Source organism: Pseudophryne corroboree, chromosome 4 (genome assembly GCF_028390025.1).
Source record: "Pseudophryne corroboree isolate aPseCor3 chromosome 4, aPseCor3.hap2, whole genome shotgun sequence".
Classification (NCBI taxonomy): Eukaryota; Metazoa; Chordata; class Amphibia; order Anura; family Myobatrachidae; genus Pseudophryne; species Pseudophryne corroboree.
Window position 1 is genome coordinate 505608859 of NC_086447.1, and position 22359 is coordinate 505631217.

At 47.2% G+C, this 22359-nt stretch overlaps 1 protein-coding gene across 1 annotated transcript in view; it reads right to left on the bottom strand.

Annotated features, from left to right (window-relative positions):
• The window catches only part of LOC134909862 (amine sulfotransferase-like), a 111081-nt gene that overhangs the window by 56515 nt on the left and 32207 nt on the right, over positions 1 to 22359 (bottom strand). Inside the window, exon 4 of the mRNA XM_063917191.1 lies at positions 12745 to 12874. Coding sequence (XP_063773261.1) covers positions 12745 to 12874 — 130 coding nt within the window. The remainder of the gene's footprint in view (positions 1 to 12744; positions 12875 to 22359) is intronic.

Here is a 22359-nt window from a genome sequence, read left to right on the forward strand (position 1 = left end):
AACTTTTTGGCCTCCCAGCATACAACGGGCCTGTCCAAACATCCTTGCCTCCTTGCTCAAGCAAATCAGTTGTAGTCCAAAGCTCAAGGCAGGAGCATCATAGATAGCCCTAATCAGGTGATAAGAACACACATGCACACCCTTCCATACAAGAAGGAAGAGGTTAGTGAGTAAAACGATCCTCAAATCAGGTACGTCAGGGTGGGATCCCTGTGGATCCTGTGGACTTAGGAGAAATACCGTTATCAACGGTAAGTTCTTACCATAACGTATATTTCTCTGGTAGGATCCACAGGTTATCCACAGGATAACAATGGGATTTCACAAAGCAATTTAGAGAATCCTTCGCCCAAATTCAGCGTCATGAGAGGCAAAGGTATCCAAGGCATAATGTCTAATGAATGTGTTAATGGAAGACCATGTGGCTGCCTTACATATCTGTTCTGCTGAAGCAGCACGTTGTGCTGCCCAAGATGGACCTACCTTACGAGTAGAGTGAGCAGAGACATTAGCCGCAACTGGGAGATCAGCCTGAGAATATGCTTCTGAAATCGTCATCCGAAGCCATCTTGCCAGCGTCTGCATATCAGCAGGCCATCCTCTCTTGTGAAATCCGTAGAGAATGAAGAGAGAATCTGTCTTTCTGATAGCACTGGTATGATCCACATAGATCCTTAATGCACGGACCAAGTCCAGCGATGCATCTCCCGCAGAAAGGCCTGGTACCTGGAAAGCCGGGACTACAATTACTTCATTAAGGTAGAATTTAGACGCCACCTTCGGAAGATACCCAGATCTAGTTCTGAGAACTGCTTTATTTGAATAAAAAATCAGAAATGGGGAATGACATGATAATGCTCCTAAATCTGATACTCTTCTAGCTGATGCCATAGCTAGTAGAAAGAGAACTTTAACTGTCAACCATTTAAGATCCACTTTATTAAGTAGTTCAAACAAGGCAACTTGAAGGGCTTTCAGGACTAGACTTAAGTCCCAAGGCTCTGTAGGAGGAACAAAAGGAGGTTGAATGCACAGCATTCCCTGGAAAAAGTACGCACATCCTGTAAATTGTCAATTTTCTTTTGGAACCATACAGTCAATGCTGATACTTGCACTCTCAAGGAAGCCACCTTCAAACCTTTATCCATTCCTGCCTGAAGGAATGCTAAGACCCTGGAAACTCTGAAAGATTTAGGGTCCATTTTCCGTTCACTGCACCAATTAATATAGGTTTGCCATATTCGGTAATAAATGAGAGCTGAGGAAGGTTTCCCTGCTCTGAGCATAGTTTGAATTACCTGTTGTGAGAATCCTCTTGAATTCAGGATAGAGGTTTCATGAGCCACACCGTCAAAGACAGTTGATCCAGATGTCTGTGATAACAAGGACCCTGCATCGGTAGATCTGGACGATGAGGGAGCAGAAGTGGAACATCCAGCGACATCCTCTACAGATCTGTGTACCAATGTCTTCTGGGCCAAGCTAGAGCTATTAATATCATGACACCTTTTCCTTGCTTTATCTTTCTCACCACCCTGGGTAATAGGGTGATTGGAGGAAACACATAAGCCAGATGAAAATCCCATCTCACCAACAGGGCATCCACAAAGATTGCTCTGGGATCCTTTGTTCTTGACCCATATGTGAGCACTTTGTTGTTCTGATGGGACGCCATGAGATCTATCTCTGGCAACTCCCACTTGTCTACTAGAGTCTGGAAGACCTCCGGGTGTAGAGCCCATACATTTGCCTGAATGTCGTGTCGACAGAGAAAGTCCGCTTCCCAGTTTAGGACTCCTGGAACAAACACTGCGGACAAGGCTGGATGATGAAGTTCTGCCCACTTTAGTATGTGACTTACCTCCTTCATCGCTTTTCGGCTGTGAGTTTCTCCTTAATGGTAGAGGTACGTTAGTGCCGTCGCATTGTCCGAGCAGGTCTGGACTGGTTTTCCCCAAAGAATGTCCTTTGCCTGAATCAGTGCCATGTATATGGCCCGAAGTTCCAATATGTTTATTGGCAGGCAACTTTCTTCCTTGGTCCATTGCCCCTGAAAAAACAACCTTCCTGAACTGCTCCCCAGCCCCTGAGACTGGCGTCTGTCGTCAGAATTTCCCAATCTGATATCCAAAACGGTCTCCCCTTCTCCAGATGGGATATCTGTATCCACCCGGCTAATAACCTTCTTACTTCTATAGTAAGTAACATAGTCTGTGTTTTTATCATCTGATGCAACCCATTCCATTTGACAAGAGTCAGACGCTGCAGAGGCCTCGAGTGGAATTGTGCATAATCCACCAGGTCGAATGTTGACACCATCAAACCCAACATGCGCATTGCTGCATGAATGGATACCTTTTGACTGTGTAACAAGTCCTGAATCCTTGACTGTACCTTGGATATCTTGTTCAGAGGTAAAATTACTCTCTGAAGACTTGAATCCAGTACAGCCCCCAAGTGAGTCATCCATTGTGATGGAACCAGAGACAACTTTGCCCAATTTATGAGCCACACATGGTTCTGCTGACACGTTATTGTCTGTTGCAGATGACATAAGAGCAATTCCTGTGCCTGTGCCAGGATTAAAAGATTGTCAAGGTATGGAACTATTCTTATCCCCTCCTGGCAGAGATAAGCTGCCATTACCATCGTAATCTTGGTAATTACTCTGGGAGCTGTGGCTAACCCAAAAGGTAGGGCCTGGAACTGAAAATGCTGTAGGAGGATAGCGAACCTGAGATAGCTCTGATGGGATAGTGCTATAGGAACATGTAGGTAAGCATCCTGTATATCCAGGGATACCATATAATTCCCTGGCTCCATGGCCAAGATGATGGAATGTAACATCTCCATGTGAAATCGAGGTACCCAAAAGTATTTGTTCAGTACCTTGAGATTGAGAATGGGCCGAAATGACCTAAATGAACTAAAACAGGTTGGAATAAAAACCCTGTCCTCATTGTGCAGGAGGACAGGGATGACTTCTACTGACTGAAGCAATTTCTGAACTTCTTCTAACAAAGCCCTGGCCTTCATCTCTACCCGAGATCGGCTGGTACAAAAAAACCTTCGAGGAGGGTGCTTCTTGAAGGCAAAAGTATAACCCAGAGATTCCGCTTCCTGCACCCAGGCATCTGTTGTAGACTGCTGCCAGATCTGTGCAAACTGAAGAAGTTGGTCCCCTAGGTGGAGGCCCACACCATCAGGCTGATGGCTTATTATCAGTTTTCCCAACCAGTCTCTGGTAGCCCAATGCTTTTTAGTCTTACCAGACTTGTTGTATTGGGGCTGCTTGCATCTGTCACAACTGAGGGCTAGTGCTGACTGCAGGAAGCCTCAGTTGTAGGGGCTGAGATGTAATTAAACTTGGGAGGTAGAATAGGACTCTTAGACATGCAGTACCCAAGCCTGAAGGCATGACCACGACAACTAGAGTAAAAATTTAACGGGTTTTATTCAAGCACAGTTCAGATGGTACATTGGCAGCAGTGTCAGATATGGTAAATGAAATAGCAATACAGTTCCTGTAAAAAGCAGTAATGATGGAGATGCCTCTGGGTGCGGAAATATAGATGGTCTAGATAGACCTAGGTGATGGTATGTCCTTTATCCAGCACCCATCCACTGAGTGATGGAATAGCGGCAGGAACTAACCAGCAGGTGTTCTCTGGAAGCTGGTAGTATTGGTTAGAAATACTAATGCTGCTGGGTAGGCAGGATGGAACTGGACAAATGATGAACTGTGGTAGAGTTGATGCACCAATGTAACTGGAGAATAATTAGTAGCACTGGTGATGCTAGAGATCGCTGGAATTAAGAAGGCCGATGGCGGAGCACCGATGATGTCTGGAATTCAATGGCGGAGCACCGATGGTATGTGGAAGCAGAACACCGCTGGAAGCTGGATGCTGGAAGCCGGTGTTAGACACTGCCAGTTGCAGGATGCAATGTGAGAACACTGTAGCGTCAGGCTGCACCGCTGGGTGGTAAGCTGGTGCGGGTCTCTAGTGGAGGTGGAGATAGGAGCTAGAATACCTGAGAAGCAAACAACTACAAAGCAGGGAGACTGGTATCACTGGGGATGACAACCAAAGCACTAACAACTTCCTGGTTCAGGAACAGGATATTTATACCTGCAGAGGAGCTGTCATGTGACTGAAACCAACATGGCTGTGCCCATAATAGCATTTGGAGGGAAAGTCAGTTTGTGGAGCTATGTGAGGAATAACAGTAATGGCGGCGGAGGCCGCAGAGGACCGGGGATGCCAACTTACACATTTGAACCACAGAGATGGCAGCGGAGGCCGCAGCGGGCTGGAGACGCCATGCAGACTTAACTTTATGAGACTTAAGTGATAGCGCCTGCAGAATGACACGGAGGAGATGTGGAGTGAGGACGTAAGCAACATGACTGAGACCCAGCCCTGGAGCACTAAGCCAGCCACAGGAGACACCTGAAAGGTAGATAATTGCGTCTAGTTACCCGAATCGTGACACCATCACTTTTTCCTTTAGCTTTTCCTTGAGACTGAAAGGGCTGAAAAGCCGGAACTCTAGGTTTGAAATTGTATGTGGAAGGAAACTTGACCTTCTTGGAGTCTGCTTCTGACTCCAGAATATCTGTCAATTCTTTACCAAAAAGCATATCTCCAGAATAGGGCAATGATTCCAAAACCTTTTTAGATTCGGAATCAGCTTTCCACGTACTGTACGTAGCCAAACTGCTCTGCGAGCAGCTATTGTTGAAGCTGATGTCCTGGAGGCAATAGTATTCATATCCAATGCTGCTTCTTCCAGGAACATTGCAGTCTGTTTTATATGAGCTATATGGGAATTTTGCTCTCTAGAAGCTATAGAAAAATCCGCCTCCAATGCATCAGCCCAGGCAGCCACTGCCTTTTCCATCCAAGTTGAAGCCATGGTTGGCCTTATGACTGCCCCAGACAGGGAAAAAATGTTTTTTAGAAAACCATCCACTCTCATATCCATGACATCATTTAATGATGTTGAAGGCAAAGGTAATGTAGATTTTCGCACTAATCGAATCACATGCATATCTACTTTAGGAGCCACCTCCCTTTTTAAACAATCCCCAGCTGGAAGAGGACAATTGGAATTCCATTTCTTAGGAATTCTAAACTTCTTATTGGGTGTAGCCGAAGCCTCTTCCATAATTTCCGTCAGCTGATCAGACCCCGGAAACTCAGTCTTAACTGTCTTTGGATGTTTAAACACAGTTGCCTTGGTTTTTAACACAGCTCTGCTGAATGCTCTATGGATAGAATGGCTTTCATTGCTTTAATTAACTCAGCTATATCCAAGGAGCTGAGACCTTCCTCCTCCTCTTCATATGCAGAAGTAGAATTAATTGAGCTTTCATTTTCCGATGAATCCGCATCTGAATCATGTGTAGCCTGTGAGGGTGAAGATTTACTTACCACCGATATATCAGCTTGTATCTTTTGAGAAGCTGCTGCTGGAAGTGATACACCATAGGTGGGGAGCTGCATGTAAGGGTTAATAGTGTAACCTATCCCTGGTACAGGAGTTGGAATAAAATAATCCATTCAGCTATACTGGATAAAGTCTGTGCAAACATAGCCCAAGGTGGATCCATCTGCACCTGAATCTGCCTTGTATTTTTCATTAACCCCTGGTGAAAGCTAAAACAATTTGCACACAAACTGTCCTGAACCAGATCCTGAGAGGATAACACAGCTTTGCCAGACAAACATGATGTGAGGGTGTTGCTGTGAGTATACCTTCCTCACCTTTGCCGCTCTTAGACAGGATAAATCAACACTTCCACAGTGTACTACACAATTTGTGACTGTAATCACTTTATATTTCTTAATATACAATCTCACCCTACCCTTGCACCAGCATTGAGGATCGGAATAAACAAACTGACAGAAATATAGTAAAGTCAGCAATCACACTAGCAGTCAGTCACATGTTATACATTAGTATAATAAGCAATATGAGCAACTACAACTACATTTTAAATATGTAGGAGAACATATTACTGCATCATGTTTAAACAGATCTAACGTATTCAGACGCAATGCAAAAGAAACCACAGTAAATGAATACAGACTCATATGCAATAGGCACTTATCTAACTATTCGTACTCAAAGGGTAGATAGAGACTTAGTGGTGTATAACCCGTACTTAGTAGAGTGGGAAATAGGGAGACTCCCCTCGCTTCCAGGACCGATCAACATGTTAGCGAACGCTGAGCGGATCCAGACACTACTAGTGTATACTGCCTGGAAAAAGTGGTGTTGTGGATTAGATGGCGCTAACGTTCATGCAAAGGTGGAAATCGTGAGGGAGCTGGAATACTTAGCTATGCTCTGTGTATCGCCGCGGTTGATCGGAGAGACTCTATGTTCAGGTCCCCGATGTAGCGTTCGACCATGGACAGAGTAAAAAAGATAAAAAACACACAATGTGTAGTGTTGTTACATGCAAAATGGTAAAAAGCTTTACCAATCTCATCCGGCGTACCTCACTTACAATGTGAGTCGTCGGATGACAGATATAAAGGTATCTTTTTCTGCATAAAAGTTTCTTTACATGAACACACCTCACTTACATACAAGCAGGTATTTGTACTCCTATAAAGGTATCTTTCTTGACCATAGACACTTTTTCACAAAGAGATGGTGATAAAAGAGTTGGTACGTGATTGGCGTACCTAACACTCACTGTGACAGCTTGATGTCTCCTCACATCATGGTTTCTTTAAAAAAGGCTCCGTCCAGAAAAGGTAAAAGGATATGTTTTTATTCAACAATAAAAAAACTAAATAAAAAACTGAATAAAAAGGCTTGAATCAGCGTAAAAGTCAAATTCTGAGGGAGGTAAAAAACCGTCTTGGAACATGAAAGTGGCCAACTTGTGTAAGTCCCAATTAAACAACTAAGACAAGGTCTTACCTTCCCTCAGAGTGGAGTGACTGGTCCGCCGATGCAATATCTATTGCATCGGCGGACCAGTCACTCCACTCTGAGGGAAGGTAAGACCTTGTCTTAGTTGTTTAATTGGGACTTACACAAGTTGGCCACTTTCATGTTCCAAGACGGTTTTTTACCTCCCTCAGAATTTGACTTTTACGCTGATTCAAGCCTTTTTATTCAGTTTTTTATTTAGTTTTTTTATTGTTGAATAAAAACATATCCTTTTACCTTTTCTGGACGGAGCCTTTTTTAAAGAAACCATGATGTGAGGAGACATCAAGCTGTCACAGTGAGTGTTAGGTACGCCAATCACGTACCAACTCTTTTATCACCATCTCTTTGTGAAAAAGTGTCTATGGTCAAGAAAGATACCTTTATAGGAGTACAAATACCTGCTTGTATGTAAGTGAGGTGTGTTCATGTAAAGAAACATCATCTTTTATGCAGAAAAAGATACCTTTATATCTGTCATCCGACGACTCACATTGTAAGTGAGGTACGCCGGATGAGATTGGTAAAGCTTTTTACCATTTTGCATGTAACAACACTACACATTGTGTGTTTTTTATCTTTTTTACTCTGTCCATGGTCGAACGCTACATCGGGGACCTGAACATAGAGTCTCTCCGATCAACCGCGGCGATACACAGAGCATAGCTAAGTATTCCAGCTCCCTCACGATTTCCACCTTTGCATGAACGTTAGCGCCATCTAATCCACAACACCACTTTTTCCGTTCAAATTCCAGGACCTTTTGGGATAGGTCCAATTTTGGATTTAGAAGGCTGCTTACGTTAAACAAGAAGCGCCCTTAAAGGATTTTCACCTCTTTTATAGCATTAGTGTATACTGCCTCTCCATGAACCTATAGTGAACACAGACGCTCAGGGAACACGGACGCACCAGTCACACAGCCGCCTATGCGGCGACTGGGTCCCCATCATGTACAGCATCTGAGATGGAAGCGAGAAACAGTTCATGGCGGGAGACTCTGAGGAAACTGGTCATGAACCTGGGGGAGGGCCGACCAGGAGATCGTCTGACTCCCCACTGCTGACATCAACCCTAGAGATCGTGGCCTGATCCTATTCCTGGAACCTCTGATCCCTAAGGTCTAGTGCTGGTGCACCCGAGGTGGCAGCCGCATCAGCGACTGTTTGGTGGTCTCCTCCCAAAACAGTGCGGCTGTGTCTGTATTCCCCTTCTAAGTGGAACCGATACCTTACCTTCTCCCCGTGCTCCGGCCACAGCCTGGTAACGTCTGCTGGACCTACTAGTATATCCGACACAGACGCCCGCCGAAACAGCACTGTACTCGTGGGCAGAGCCGGATTAACAGGGGGGCTCCGGGGTTAAGTACCCCGGGCCCCCCTGTCAGAAAAGGGCCCCCTCCACTCGCCGGAGATCAGATCTCTAATCCGATCTGATCAGCGGCACTGCACTGCGGGGCATTGCGCTCCCCTCCCCACTGCAGAGCTTACTGAGCGATGGCTCAGTGCAGCGCACGCAGGGGCCTGCCCGCCGATCCATTCTCACTGATGATTCTTTTGGGGAAGGAGAGGGACGAGACAGTGTGGAGCGCAGGCAGCTGTGTCAGTAACGTGCAGCTGCCTGCTCATCACAATGACAAAGAGGCTGGCTGGCTGACTGTAGGGGGAGCTGCAGCGTCAGCCCCTCCTAGGCAGTTCCGTGTGAGACCTGCTGACCCGGGTTTGCTGAGTTGTGTCTTCCGGTCCGGAGCCGCTCTGCCTTGGGGAGACAGGTGTGTGTGTCTTGCGGGGGAAGGTGAATGGGGGAGGGGGGGAAGGTGAATGGGGGAGGGGGGGAGGTGAATGGGGGAGGGGGGATCTTTAATAAATTATGACAGCTTAATTTATTTTGTATGTGTGCTGTGTATGTGGTGTACTGTACTATGTATGCGTGTGTGCAATGCGTATGGTGAGAATATGTGTGTGGGGTGTGCTATGTATATGTATGTGTGTGGGGTGTGCTATGTATTTGTGTACACTGTATGTGTGGTGTGCTGTGTGTGCAATGTGTGTGGTGTACTATGTACGCGTATAGTGTGATATGTGTATGTGCAATGTGTAGGAGTATGGTGTGCTATGTTTGTTTGTGGTATGCAGTGGGCGGGATGTACTAAGGGAAAAATGCTGTAAAACCCCTGTTTTCGGGGGTTTTAACACATTCTGAAATGTACCCTAGACCCACATATTGGTGCGGAGGGTATCGCCATCTTTTTATGGCGATACCCTATAGAAGCCTATGGGCTTCTTTCCGCAATCCACCGCACTCGCCGCCAAACGCTGACCCCTCTCTCACCAGTGTCCTGGCAGCCTGTTCCAGGATCCTCACCCGCCTCCGAGCTCCTGCAGCAGCTGGTGGGGGTCCTCCTATTCCTCCTCCCCGTCCTCCGGAAGCCGGTGCACTCCGTGCTTCCTGCAGCTTCCCCGCACCCTGCCCCGACCAAACAGCTGCTTGTAGTGCCGGGGTTCCAGGTGCTGATGGTGGTAGCGACCGGACGCAGGAGCATATGATGGGAGATGGGGGCGAGTGCCGGCAGGGGGTCTCAGACCGTACTCCATGCTGCAGGAGGTCAGGATGCGGTGGGTGCTGAGCTGCAGGGCTTCCCCTCGGGACTATCACTGACCGCAGGGCACCCCTGGCATCGCATTGCGATACTAATCACATATGTTAGTACATATGCGATTAGCTTCATTGCGATGACCGTCAATGACCCGTGATCAGTGATAGTACATACCGCCCTGTGTGTGCAATGTGTGTGTGTGTGTTTGTGTGTGGTGTGCTATGTGTGTGCAGTGTTTATTTGTGTGGTGTGCTGTGTGTACAATGTGTATATATGTGGTGTACTACGTATGTGTGTCTGGGCAGCTAGAAAGTCAGTAAGTATGGTGTGCTTTGTATGCGTGTACAATGTGTGTGTGTGTGTGTGTGTGTGTGTGTGTGTGTGTGTGTGTGTGTGTGCAATGTATGTGTCTGCTATGTGCATATGTGTGCAACATGGAAACCCCCCAGTAAATCCTGCGTTTGCCCCTGCAGCCGCCCAATAGGAGGAAGTCAAGCTGCAGCCTCAGGCTGAAAGGAGGAAGTTCCCTGGCAGCGTGTGGGGATTAGTGCTGGCGGGGTGCACTACAGAGAAGGAGTGGAATATTCAAGCTCCCACTCTCCTGTTATGTTTGTAAGTCAGAATTTTTTTTTTAAGTTAGGCTCTGAGTTCTGTCTATCTATCTATCTATCTATCTATCTATCTATCTATCTATCTATCTAAAACCTCTAAATGACAGGGAACGGCACTCGCAGGTCTCGCAGGACCTGTGAGTGGCGCTACCTGTCCTTTAGTTCTATTACAGTTTGATGGCACCTGGGCTATTAACCTATGGTAAGGGAGTGCTGGTCAACTTTCCACTGTGTGTGTATATATATATATGTTAGTATGTATATATATATGTGTGTATGTGTGTGTGTGTGTGTGTGTGTGTGTGTGTGTGTGTGCGTGCGTGTGTGTGTGTGTGTGTGTATATGTATGGGATCAGGTCAGGATCCCGGCAGTGCTAGGAACCCCGACCACTGGAAACCCGAACGAGTGTTTGCTGGGCCACCGGAGAAGTAATCCATGGTGGTGGGGGGGAGGAGTTAGGGTCAGGCTGTGGAGAGGTGGCTAGGTTTAGGCTACAGTGAGATTAGGTTTAGTTTAGGCACCCCCGGGGAGGGTTATGGTTAGGCTGCGGGTGGGGTGTCTGTGTGTGAGGGGGTGTTTAGGTTTAGGCTGCGTGAAGGGAAGGTTAGGTTTAGGCACACCCGGGGAGGGTTATGGTTAGGCTGCAGAGGTGGGGGAGGGTTAGCGGGGCATTGTGGAAAGGTAAGTATACTTACCTTGCCCCTGTCAGGATTTTCATCATTGGGATACCGCTGGCATATCAGACCAACCCATATGTATGTATGTGTGTGTGTGTGTGTGTGTATGGGTATATATGTGTGTGTATGTATATATGAAATAGGTAATTAACCCAAACTACCCGATACTCCCCTTAGTTCAAATGATACAGAGTGTACTGTATATATATATATATATATATAATAATTTTACATTTACACCTTAGGGCCCCCCTGTCTTTAGTATCCCGGGCCCCCTGATGCCTTAATCCAGCTCTGCTCGTGGGTAAGCGTTGTTGAGACCCGGCAGAGAGTTGTTGGTGCGGCTCTTTCTAAGGTACGTATAAGACACTGTTTAGAAAGATCACTCAGAAAAATAGTAAGACTATAAAAATAAAATAAGAAAGCTTAGGCCTCTGACCTTTATCCAGCTCCTGCCGCACCAAACAAATAACTGATTTGCCTGAGCAAGGAAGCAGGGATATATGGATGGGCCTGTTGCATGCTGGGAGGCTGGAAAAGCTTTGACATATTGGTGCAAATCCGCTGTCGCTTCATCATATCCCATTGTTATCCTGTGGATAACCTGCGGACCCTGCCGGAGAAATGGCATATCTATAATTCAACTTCTTGAAGTCTTCAGTTCAGGAGGGACATCTGCACGCGCCAGAGGTGTGCACCCAAAATGAGGGGATTTGTCCTCATGGGTAGGGGGCATGTCCTCATGTAAAGTGCTGCAATCATGAGCCATGCCCCTGTTTTTATTACTATGTGGGTATGGACTGCGGCACGGAGGTGGGACAGCAGGACAGTCCATGAAAAACGGGATTGTCCCATGGAAATTGGGACAATTGGGATGTATGATAATGAGTGCAGTGCACACGGGCTCCTTGGATACAGGTCACCCATATCTTCAGGGCTTTCCTCTCTGGAGTCCTGCCATTCTCAGCACAGTGGTGCAAAATCACTGGTAAAATGGCACGGCAGCTATTTTCCCAGGGTTTCTGCATACGCAGTAGGGAAAATGCCAGTTAAATGGTCGCCGATCCATTTTCTTGGAGACTTGTGCATGCACAGTAGACTCTAGCAGAGTGTTAGAGTCTTCTAGCATTCACAAAACCTAGGCTGCCGGCTATAGAGAGGGAGTGGACAGAGACTACACATGCACCCCGTCTTCTCTTAATACCGCTCTGTGTGCTAGATATAAAATGTACAGAGAGGTTTAGATTTGGGAGTAGCTGGCCTTAGCTTGAATCTAATTTGCAAGATAAAAATAAACTGTCCAGCATTTGTGGTCTACATGCAAAAGCAGACAGAATTCGCCCTTCATGTAAAAATAATATTTACACCTCCTGAAGTGCAACATGGTTTGACCAGGTTCAAAATTACTCCACTTTTTTTTATTTACTTTGCTCTTAACTCTGAACCAGACGGGTGTAGTACGGTATGCCGGCGCTCGGGCTCCCGGCGACCAGCATACCGGCGCCGGGAGCCCGACCGCCGGCATACCGACAGCGTGGCGAGCGCAAAGGAGCCCCTTGCGGGCTCGCTGCGCTCGACACGCTGCGGGCACGGTGGCGTGCTACGCACGCCACACTATTTTATTCTCCCTCCAGGGGGGTTGTGGACCCCCACGAGGGAGAATAGCTGTCGGTATGCCGGGTGTCGGGCTCCCGGCGCCGGTATACTGTGCGCGGGGATCCCGAAATTCGGCATACTGAAGACCACCCGAACCAGACCATAGTGTAGAATTTACCCTTTTTCCTATTGTCTGTGGGGTTTTTTTTTTATAAAATGATATGCTGTCATTAAATGACATTAGTTCTTGTAGTTAATGATTGTTTCACATAATTACGCTTTATATGAATTACACAGATGCTATTGTACCTTTTCCTGACATGTACAGTTCAAAGAAGACTTCCCAAGTTATTGGTAGATGCTGTAGCTTGACATACATTTTGTAAAAGTGATAATAAGATACCGCAACATCTTTTGGATTTCTTAAAACATAAATAACCTAAAGAGGAAAACTCAGTGTTATTTCAACATTTATTTTTATAAAAATGATTACATATATGTTATCATTGTGACTAATACGGATGTGGATTAACAGATCGACACCACATGGCTGACAGTCAATAGGTCGATTAGTACAAAAGGTCGACAGGATCAAAAGGTTGATACAAAAAAGGTAAACAGTACAAAAGGTCAACAGGGTTAAAAGGTTGACAAGAAAATGGTCGACACAAAAAGGTCAATACAAGTTTTGGGGGATTTTGGATGATTTTTGTATGTTAACTAGATATGACCCAAATTAGTAGAAAAGCGTTACGTTGTGGTATCGCTTCGCTCGCCACGCTTTGGGAGAGGTTACTAAAGGTAATAGATGTTGGCATTTATAGTAAATTAGGCAAAAGTTGGAAAAACATAAAAAACAAACAAAAATGTGTTGACCATACTGTATGTGTGTTGACCTTTTGTGCTGTCTACCTTTTTACGTGATGACCTTTTGTACCTGTCGGCTTATTGACTGTTGACTATATGATGTTGACCAATTGACTGTCGACCTATCATATGCCACCTAATACCCCTTTCACACCAAAATCCCATGTCCAATCCAGGATAATAAACATGGTTTCATCACCAAAGCAAGGACCCAGGAAAAACCCAGATATGACTGGGTTGACTCGGGTTATGTGATCCGGATCCGTGACCCTGGTCCTGACCAAGGTTTTTTTGCTGTAGCCGGATCAGGTATTTACAGATTATGTTAAAATGATGTACCTGAGAACCTTTTAAACATAACCCATGTCAAGTAACCCAGGTCCCCCCTTTTACACCTTACCTATCCAGCTTTCGATCCAGGAATAACCCTGGTCATGACCAGAGTCATGAAGCCAGCACACATAACCTGGGTTGGCACTTTCAAACAAATCTATGACGCGGTTTACCAGGCTTTCTTTTTACTCCATAGGGGACACAGACTTTATGCTGGTAAAGGCTGGTGAGTAGGAGTCTGGGCACCTAATGGTTGACATTTCTTTCCTAGCAGCCCAGGCTTCTTCTCCCCTATACCCCAGTCCCAGGCAGCCAGTCTTTGTTTAGTGTCTGCAGGAGCGGGCATGGTTTTATGGGACTGCTTTTAAGCAGCTTCTTATTTTATTTCTTTTATTTAACTTTTGTTTGATTTCTGGCTAGGCATCCTGCAGAAAGCCCACACTGCCATACCACTGACCCCTCAGCACTGGCAACTGGGTCAGCACCTTTGGCTGGAACTGCACAGCACACCACAGAGGAACAACAGCAAGTTACACCTGGACAACAAATAAGATGACTTCCTGATGCATTGTCACAGCTCTCACCACTGGTGAGGGAGACCACTGACAGTGAATGCCCTTGTCGTATCTGTACCCACACTAGACCACCAGGGCAGTTAGGCAATAGGGGACTACAGTGTAGATGACCACTTGTCCTGGGGTCCATGCCAGAAGGGGGAGGGAGGATCTCCCCATATTTCCCTCCCCCACCTCTTTGGTGTTTTCCCTTGAAGCAGGCATTCCACCACTGGGATATCCCTCCTCTTTCTCCTCCCTAACAGACGCTGAGCAGGCATTTTACACACTGCCTCAGCTTGTCTATGCAAAGAAGCATGTGCTCCTAGTCTCCCTGTATACTTCACTCTCAGTGGACTCCTTCCCCCCATATTGTGGTTTGTTTTGTTGAGCACTTACTGTCCATACATGTTTTGCAATTTCTGTTCATTGACTGCACTGGGGTGATCACGAATTTGTTTATTGGCAGCCACAATTATAATTTTCTGTATAGCCCTACTTATTTATTTGTGGTGCTTTATCATTCATTGCATTACCCCTTATTGGCACACCACTGTTTGTGTAACTTTTGTGTGTGGGGTCTTCCATGGATTTCATTACATGTCTCCCTAGGACAAAACACCTAGGGAGGTGGGTGCTCCTGTTTTGCGTAACTGTGGTGCTTGTACTTCTGTACAATCTACTCAGGCTCCAGACCATGATGATCTCTGTGTCCAATATGTCACAGCTACACAACAAGAGGTCCCTTTGCCCACAGCTTCCAGTCAGTAACTGGCTGGACTACCATGCTTTTACAGGTAATGTTGCAGTTCGGGAATTACATAGCTTGTAGTCCCCAGGCCCATTACTCCTGATAATCTATCTACAGATGTGGCCTGGGTTACTAAAGTATTACCATCTCAAGGTGATTCATAGCCCTCTGACATAGAAACAAAGTGGTTGCAGTCCTTCACTCAGTCAGTGCAGGGGTTGGTGCAGGTATCGGCATCTTTCCAGCAGATGCTAGACAGAGGCCACACATCCAAGCATGGGCCACACATCCAAGCAGTAGAGAAAGTGCTATGTCCCTATCTGGTTATGACTCAAAGATTTTCTCAGACCATGAGCAAAATGGGATTGTTACCCCAGATGTTGAGACCTCCTCTATCCTGTAGGACTCCCTACCACGGTGGATGTAGAGGCCCTGATCAAGGCTGTTCAGTTTGCTCTTCTGATCATGTATTTAGCGAAAACCCCTAAGTCCACTGTACCAGTATTTGTCAGAAGAAGGTAACTGCATCATTCCCTTCTGTGTAACTAGAGGACCTCCTGGCCGATTCATGGGCTCTCCCTATTAGGCTCTTCCAAGTGCATTGCCACTTTTTATCCGCTACCAGCTGCATGTCCAGTCAAATTGGAGTACTCTTTTCCAGCTGATACTCACATTGCCTGACTAGTTAAGAATACTACCTCCCTATCTCTAATATGGCAATCATTAAAGATCTGATGGATAGGAAACAGGAAACTTTCCTCAAGGCAATTTATTTTACAGTACTATTGCACGTACAGCCCTCACAACTGCCTTGATAGCTAAGGCCATTGAACACTAGGCAGATGCATTGGAGGATGGCCTCAAATATATCTGGGGATATTCTCTTTGTTCCAGAACTGGACAAGTGGTAGCATCAAAGATGGCTTTCCTTCCTTCTGAGGCAGACCCCAGGTCACAAGTGTCTAATTTTCACTGCTTTTGTTCACAGGACAAAGCCAAGAGCTTCTCTTTTTCTAGATTCCAAGGTTCCTCCTCCGGGTAAACAGTCTAGTCTACCAGACACCATGCCACCAAGCCAGCGGACAAGCCTGCCTCATGACGAGGTGGGCATTTACCTGAGGGACCCCAGCGAGGGAGTCAGGGTCCGGCTTTTCTACAAGATTTGGATGGTGACCATGATGGACAGCTTCAGAAGATTTGTAGTCCCTGGAAGCTACAAACTGGCTTTTTGGGATGGTCCTCCAACCAATTCTTCCAATAGATTCAAGAAAAGCAGGAGCACTGCAAGAGTACATACTTATCTCCAGGGTCATTATACCACTTCCTTTGTCTTAGAATGTCATTTGGCTTCTATGCCAAGCTCTTCTTGGTTTAGAAGCCAAACAGTTCCGACCAATCCTCAACTGGTACATGGGGGTTCCCAAGTTCTACCTGTAGCCTCTTCAATCCATCATGCTAGCCTTGGAACTGGGTGACTTCATGGCCTCTTTGGACATACAGGATGCATATGTGCATATTCCTATCTGGTTCAGTCACCAGTGCTACTTCAGGTTTGCGGTACAGCTTCTTTTCGACACAAAGGAGTTAAAATTATACCTTCTCTGGATGACCTCCTTTTTTTGGCCCAGTCACTGGATGTCCTCAGGAAATACACATCCATCTCACAGTAGACCTTCTCCAGTCTCATGGATGGACCATCTATTGGCTCTCCTTGAGTCCATCTCAGGATGTTACATGTTACATTTAAGGGATGTTACATTTAAGGGCCTTGCTGGATTCCAGAGTTCAGTTAGTGTTCCTTCCAGTGGAAAATTTCAGGACTGATATGCCAAAATTCAATAATTTTTATGTCATTGCCGAGTGTCAATCCACTCTTGCATGCAGATTCTGGAATCTCTAGTCTCCACCTTTGTCATGCTGGAGTGTGCCTAGTTTCACTTCCTTTTCTTTCCAGACGGAGATTCTGACCCAGTGGAACAGATTCCATCTGCAGCTCCTAATCACAATTGTCCTTTCTCAAGTGGTCTGTCACTCCCTCATGTGGTGACTCCATCAGTCTCACCTGGGTTGGGACCACCCATTTTTGGTTCAGGACTTGGTCCTGCTCACCACTGATGTAAGTATTCAGGGGTGGGGGATGTGACTTGTCAATCAACTTTTCATAGTTGGTGGATGGCTCAGGAGAGGCGGCTTCTGACCAATATCCAGTCTAGGTGCAGTCCAACAACATGTTTGTCTTTGCCAACATAAACAATGGCGGCATTTAAAGTTGTTGTTCCATGAAGGAGGCGAGTCGCATTCCGCCACTGAGTAGTGCATAAGTTTTGGGGTCACATACCTGGGGTCCAAGACTGGGAAGCGGACTTCCTAAGCCATCAGGACGTTCACTCGTGTGAGTGAGCTCTGTATCCAGACATCTTTCAGCTCTTGGCATGATGATAATTGTGGCTCTCATTTGGCCATGAAGGACTGGGTATGTGGTTCTTCCAGGCCTCTCCATCAAGGGTCCACTGCATCTACCTTTACAGCTGGATCTTCTCTCTCAGGTCCCATGCTTCCATCCACATATGGCTCATCTCGCTTTAATGGGGTGGTTACTGAGACATCCTTCCTGAGAGCTAAGGGGTTCTCAAGGTTGCTCATTCACACCATGCTCAATGCCTGGATACCTTCTTTTTGCAGGGATTTCTCAGAGTTTGGAGAGCAGAGACTGATGTTCAGCAAGAGATTTTAAAACCAAATTATTCCGATTCTCCTTAGTTCTATGTTTCCTGTAGGCAGGTCTGGATTTGGGCCTCCGTATGTCTTTAGTAAAGTTGTAGGCTTCAGCCCTTTCTGTGATCTTCCAAAGACAGATTGTGCTCTTGCCTGATGTACAGACTTTCCTATATTGTGTCCTTCATGTGCAGCCTCCGTTTATACCTCCAGTGGCTCCATGGTACTTGTCTTGGGGGGGTTGCTCTTCAATAATCTCCTTTTCAACCCTTTGACACCGTGGGTATTAGTTGGCTTTCGCGGAATACCATCTTCTTTCTTGCCATAACATTGGCCTGCTTGGTGTCGGACTTGAGTGCATTGTCTTATTGCTCTCCATTTCAGATTTTTCATTTGGACCGGTCTGTCCTTCGGACATGATTGGGCTACCTTCCTAAGGTAATATCTAGGTTTCACATCATCCTGGAGACCATGGCCCTTTCAACTACCAGATTCACTGGAGAAGGCCTCTTCACTGGAGAAGGCCTCTCGATATATCGTCAGTGCTTCCAAATTTATGTGGACAGGACAAGAGATCTCTGTAAAACTGACTCTCTCTTTGTTGTGTATGACTTTTACCAATGGGGCTGGCTAAATACTAAAGAAAACTTTGGCCAGATGACTCCGTTTGACCATGCTTACACTGCAGTGTACCTTCCTGCCTCAGTCGTGGTGACAACTCATTCTACCCAGTTAGTGGGAACTTCTTGAGTAGCTTGATGTGGCTGCTCTGTGAAGCAGCTTTGTAAAGTGCTCACGTAGTCCTCTGCCCATAAGTTTCTTAAGGTCTATTCCTCTGACACCTTCGCCTCCACAGATGTACCTTGCGGGCAAAGGGTTTTCAGCGAAGCTCAGAGGCGTCCTCTCAGTTAGGGGAATAGCTTTCGTACGTCCCAGCTTAAAGCCTGTGTACCCTGCAGAGGTAGACGAAAAGAAGATTTTTGTGCTTAACTGTTAAATCCTATTCTTCAATTCCATAGGGGACACAAGGCACCCACCCTGACAGGTTTGACTGTATCTACTGTATTTCTGGACTTGTTTGTGTGCCGGTCTTCCTTCTCCTTCTTTTTACTCCTTGCTTTGGATTTGCTAATTTAACTGGCTGCCTGTGGCTGGGGGTGGGGTATAGGGGAGAGAGAGCATGGGTTGCTGGGAAAGAAAAGTTAATCATTTGGTGCCCAGATGCCTACTCATCTGCCTATAACAGTATAAAGACTGTATCCCTTATGGATTCATAGAAATAGATTTAACATTATAAGCAGTGCTCAAAGTGGGCTGGTATACAACAGTATGGCATACCAGCACTTCTTCGAGCACTGTCCGTTGAAATCCCCCGCCACCTCCGCATCAAGCTCACCTCTTGCTCCTTACCGCGGGGCTACTATTTCAAATCTGCTGTGGGCTGGGAGCCAATCAGGAGCGGCTACTCTTGATTGGCTGCCAGTCCATGGCAGATTTGAAATAGTAGCGCTGTGGTCATAGGAGCTGCAGTGCCGCTGACTACAGCCTCCTCTCCTCCTTGCACCTTCGCCGCCAACCTCAGCCATCCGCACCATGTTGACTGGACCACAGCCTCCTCTCCTGCTTGCACTGCCGCTGCCGCCCTCAGCTGTCCGCACCATGCTGCCCGGACCACAGCGTCCTCTCCTCCTTGCACCACCGCCACCCTCTGCCTCCTCTTCTGCTACACCGCCGCCGCCCTCAGCCATCCGCACCATGCTGACCGGACCACAGCTTCCTCATCCATCACAGACCACAGCATCCTCACCCACTGCTAAATAAGTAATCTTACCTTGCTACCTTTCTGTCTCCCTAGTCCCTACTGTATGCCCTTGCTGTCCCTCTCTCTGTCAGTCTCCCTGTCCCTATGTCCCTGCTGTCACTTTCCATGTCCCTCTGTCACTCTCCATGTCCCTGCTTTCACTTTCCCTGTCCCTCTGTCACTCTCCCTGTCCCTATGTCCCTGCTGTCACTTTCCCTGTCACTCTCCTTGTCCCTATGTCCCTGCTGTCACTTTCCCTGTCCCTCTGTCACTCTCCATGTCCCTGCTGTCACTTTCCATGTCCCTCTGTCACTCTCCCTGTCCCTATGTCCCTGCTGTCACTTTCCCTGTCCCTCTGTCACTCTTGCTGTCCATACAGTATGTCCCTGCTGTCACTTTCCCTGTCACTCTCCCTGTCCCTATGTCCCTGCTGTCACTCTCCCTGAATATTGTCTCATTACATGTGGCAAAATGTGAATTTTGGCTCATTATGTGTGCTATAATGTGAATTTTGGCTCATACTGTGTGCTATCATGTGAATTTCAGCTCATACCATGTGCTATAATGTGAAAAGGGCACCAGTACTAGATAGTATAAGGGTTCCTACTATTGTGGTGCTTTATGTGTATAAGGGGTATATGGTGTGGTAAACTACATGTTGAAATATACAGATTTTATATACTCTGTGTACAAGGAACAAGGGGGATCAGTCTGGCTGAGGTACGACGAGAGTTTTAGAGCGAAGGCAGAGGGCGGTAAGCCCATCGACTTCGGAGTTAGGGACCTCGACGCGTGGCTCAAGGCATTAGCAAGCGGTATAGCGGAAAAGGCGGCACCGGCACAAGCAGCCGGGGCAGGGAGGCCTAGCACGCAGAAACATGACCTCAAATGCTGGGCGTTTAACGAATCTCAGTGCACCCGCGCGCAGTGCAAATTCAGGCACGCATGTTCCTTTTGCAACGCAAGTCATGCAGCAAAGGATTGCTATAGGAAGAGAGCAAATCACCCAAGAAAACTACCCGCGGCAGCAGGGGCTGGGAAAAGCGTTTAGCCCAGTGAATTTAAGCAGGATCCTGGGGTGGCTAGCCAGGTATCCTAAGCAGCAGGAAGCCAAATTGCTGCGGGACGGTTTTAGGGAGGGCTTTAGGATACCAATAATAAGAGAGGTCCCGCCCACAGAAAAAATAAGAAACCTGAAATCCGTCAAGGAGCAACCGGGGGTGGTACGGGAGAAGATCGCAAAGGAGCTAGAGTTAGGTAGAATGGCGGGGCCATTTGCAGCCCCACCATTACAGGATTTGATAGTGTCACCTTTGGGACTGGTCCCAAAAAAGGCACCGGGGAAGTTCAGGCTCATCCAGCACCTGTCTTACCCCGAGGGAGGGTCAGTAAACGACGCACTGGACAAAGAGCAATGTTCAGTGCAGTATCAATCCTTTGACCAGGCGATCAAGATGGTTAGGGCACAAGGGAGAGGAGCTCTCATGGCAAAGCTAGACATCGAGTCGGCCTTCAGACTGCTTCCATTGCACCCAGAGAGCTTCAGGTTGATGGGTCTAAGTTTTGACGGGGTTTTCTTTGTGGACAAATGCCTGCCAATGGGGTGCGCCATTTCATGCGCTTTCTTCGAGGCATTTAGTTCATTCCTGCAATGGTGTTTGCAGGAACGCGCTGGGGCAAGGGCCATAGCGCATTATCTAGACGATTTCTTGGTGGCGGGCCCACCAGAGTCGGAGCAGTGCAGCCACCTTTTACGAGAGCTACAGGGTATGCTGGAAGAGTTCAGTGTACCCATCGCGGCGGAGAAAACCGAAGGCCCGACGGAGGTTATATCCTATTTGGGCATAGAAATTGACACGGTTAGGCAGGAGTGCAGACTACCAACAGAGAAGGTGGTAAAGTTAGTCAGGGAAGTGAGCGACTGCGCAAAGGCCAAGAAGGTCACGCTGGGGCAGTTGCAGTCTTTGCTGGGGAGCCTGAATTTCGCTTGCAGGGTGATTCCAATGGGCAGAATCTTCAAGAGGAGGCTGGAACAAGCCACAGCAGGCAGGGCATCAAAGCACCACTTCATACGCATCACCAGGGAGCTTAGGGAGGACCTGCGGGTGTGGGAGGAGTTCCTCTTACAGTTTAACGGGGTGCAAATCTGGCCCAAGGAAGTAGCACCAAACCGTGCGCTGCAGTTATTTACAGACGCAGCAGGAGCTACGGGGTTTGGGGCATACTTGCAGGGCGAATGGTGCGCCCAGCGATGGCCACCAGAATGGGAGACCGCAGGGATCACCAAGAACTTAGCGGCATTAGAGTTGTTCCCGATAGTCGTGGCAGTCGACATATGGGGTAAAGTGCTGGCAAACAGGCAGATCCAATTCTGGTGCGACAACATGGGGGTGGTGCAAGCCGTGAACAACCAGCGGGCATCATCGCCGCCGGTGGTCAGGTTGCTCAGGAGGTTGGTGGCAGCTTGTTTGCACCACAACATAACATTCAGAGCTAGACACGTGCCAGGGGAGAAGAACGTAATAGCGGACGCATTGTCCAGGCAGAAATGGGAAGTTTTTAGGGCCGCAGCGCCGGGAGCAAGCGAAGTAGGTTTAACATGCCCCTCCTATCTCTGGCAGATAGTCGATCAGAACTAGATAAATTGGTGGAGCGATCCCTGGCACCAAAGACCTGGAAGGCCTACAAGGCCGCATGGAGAAGATGGCGGCAGTTCCAGGGGGAGGGGGAGATTGAAGCCAAGCCTCCGCAGCAACAATTGTTGGCGTTCTTGGAAAAACTCAGAAGGGAGCAGACGTCCAGGGCAGGAGCAAACACGATACTAGCAGGGGTATCCTTTTTCCAGAAACTGGCAGGCGAAAGGGACGAGACGAAGAGTTTCGTAGTACGCACGATAATGAAGG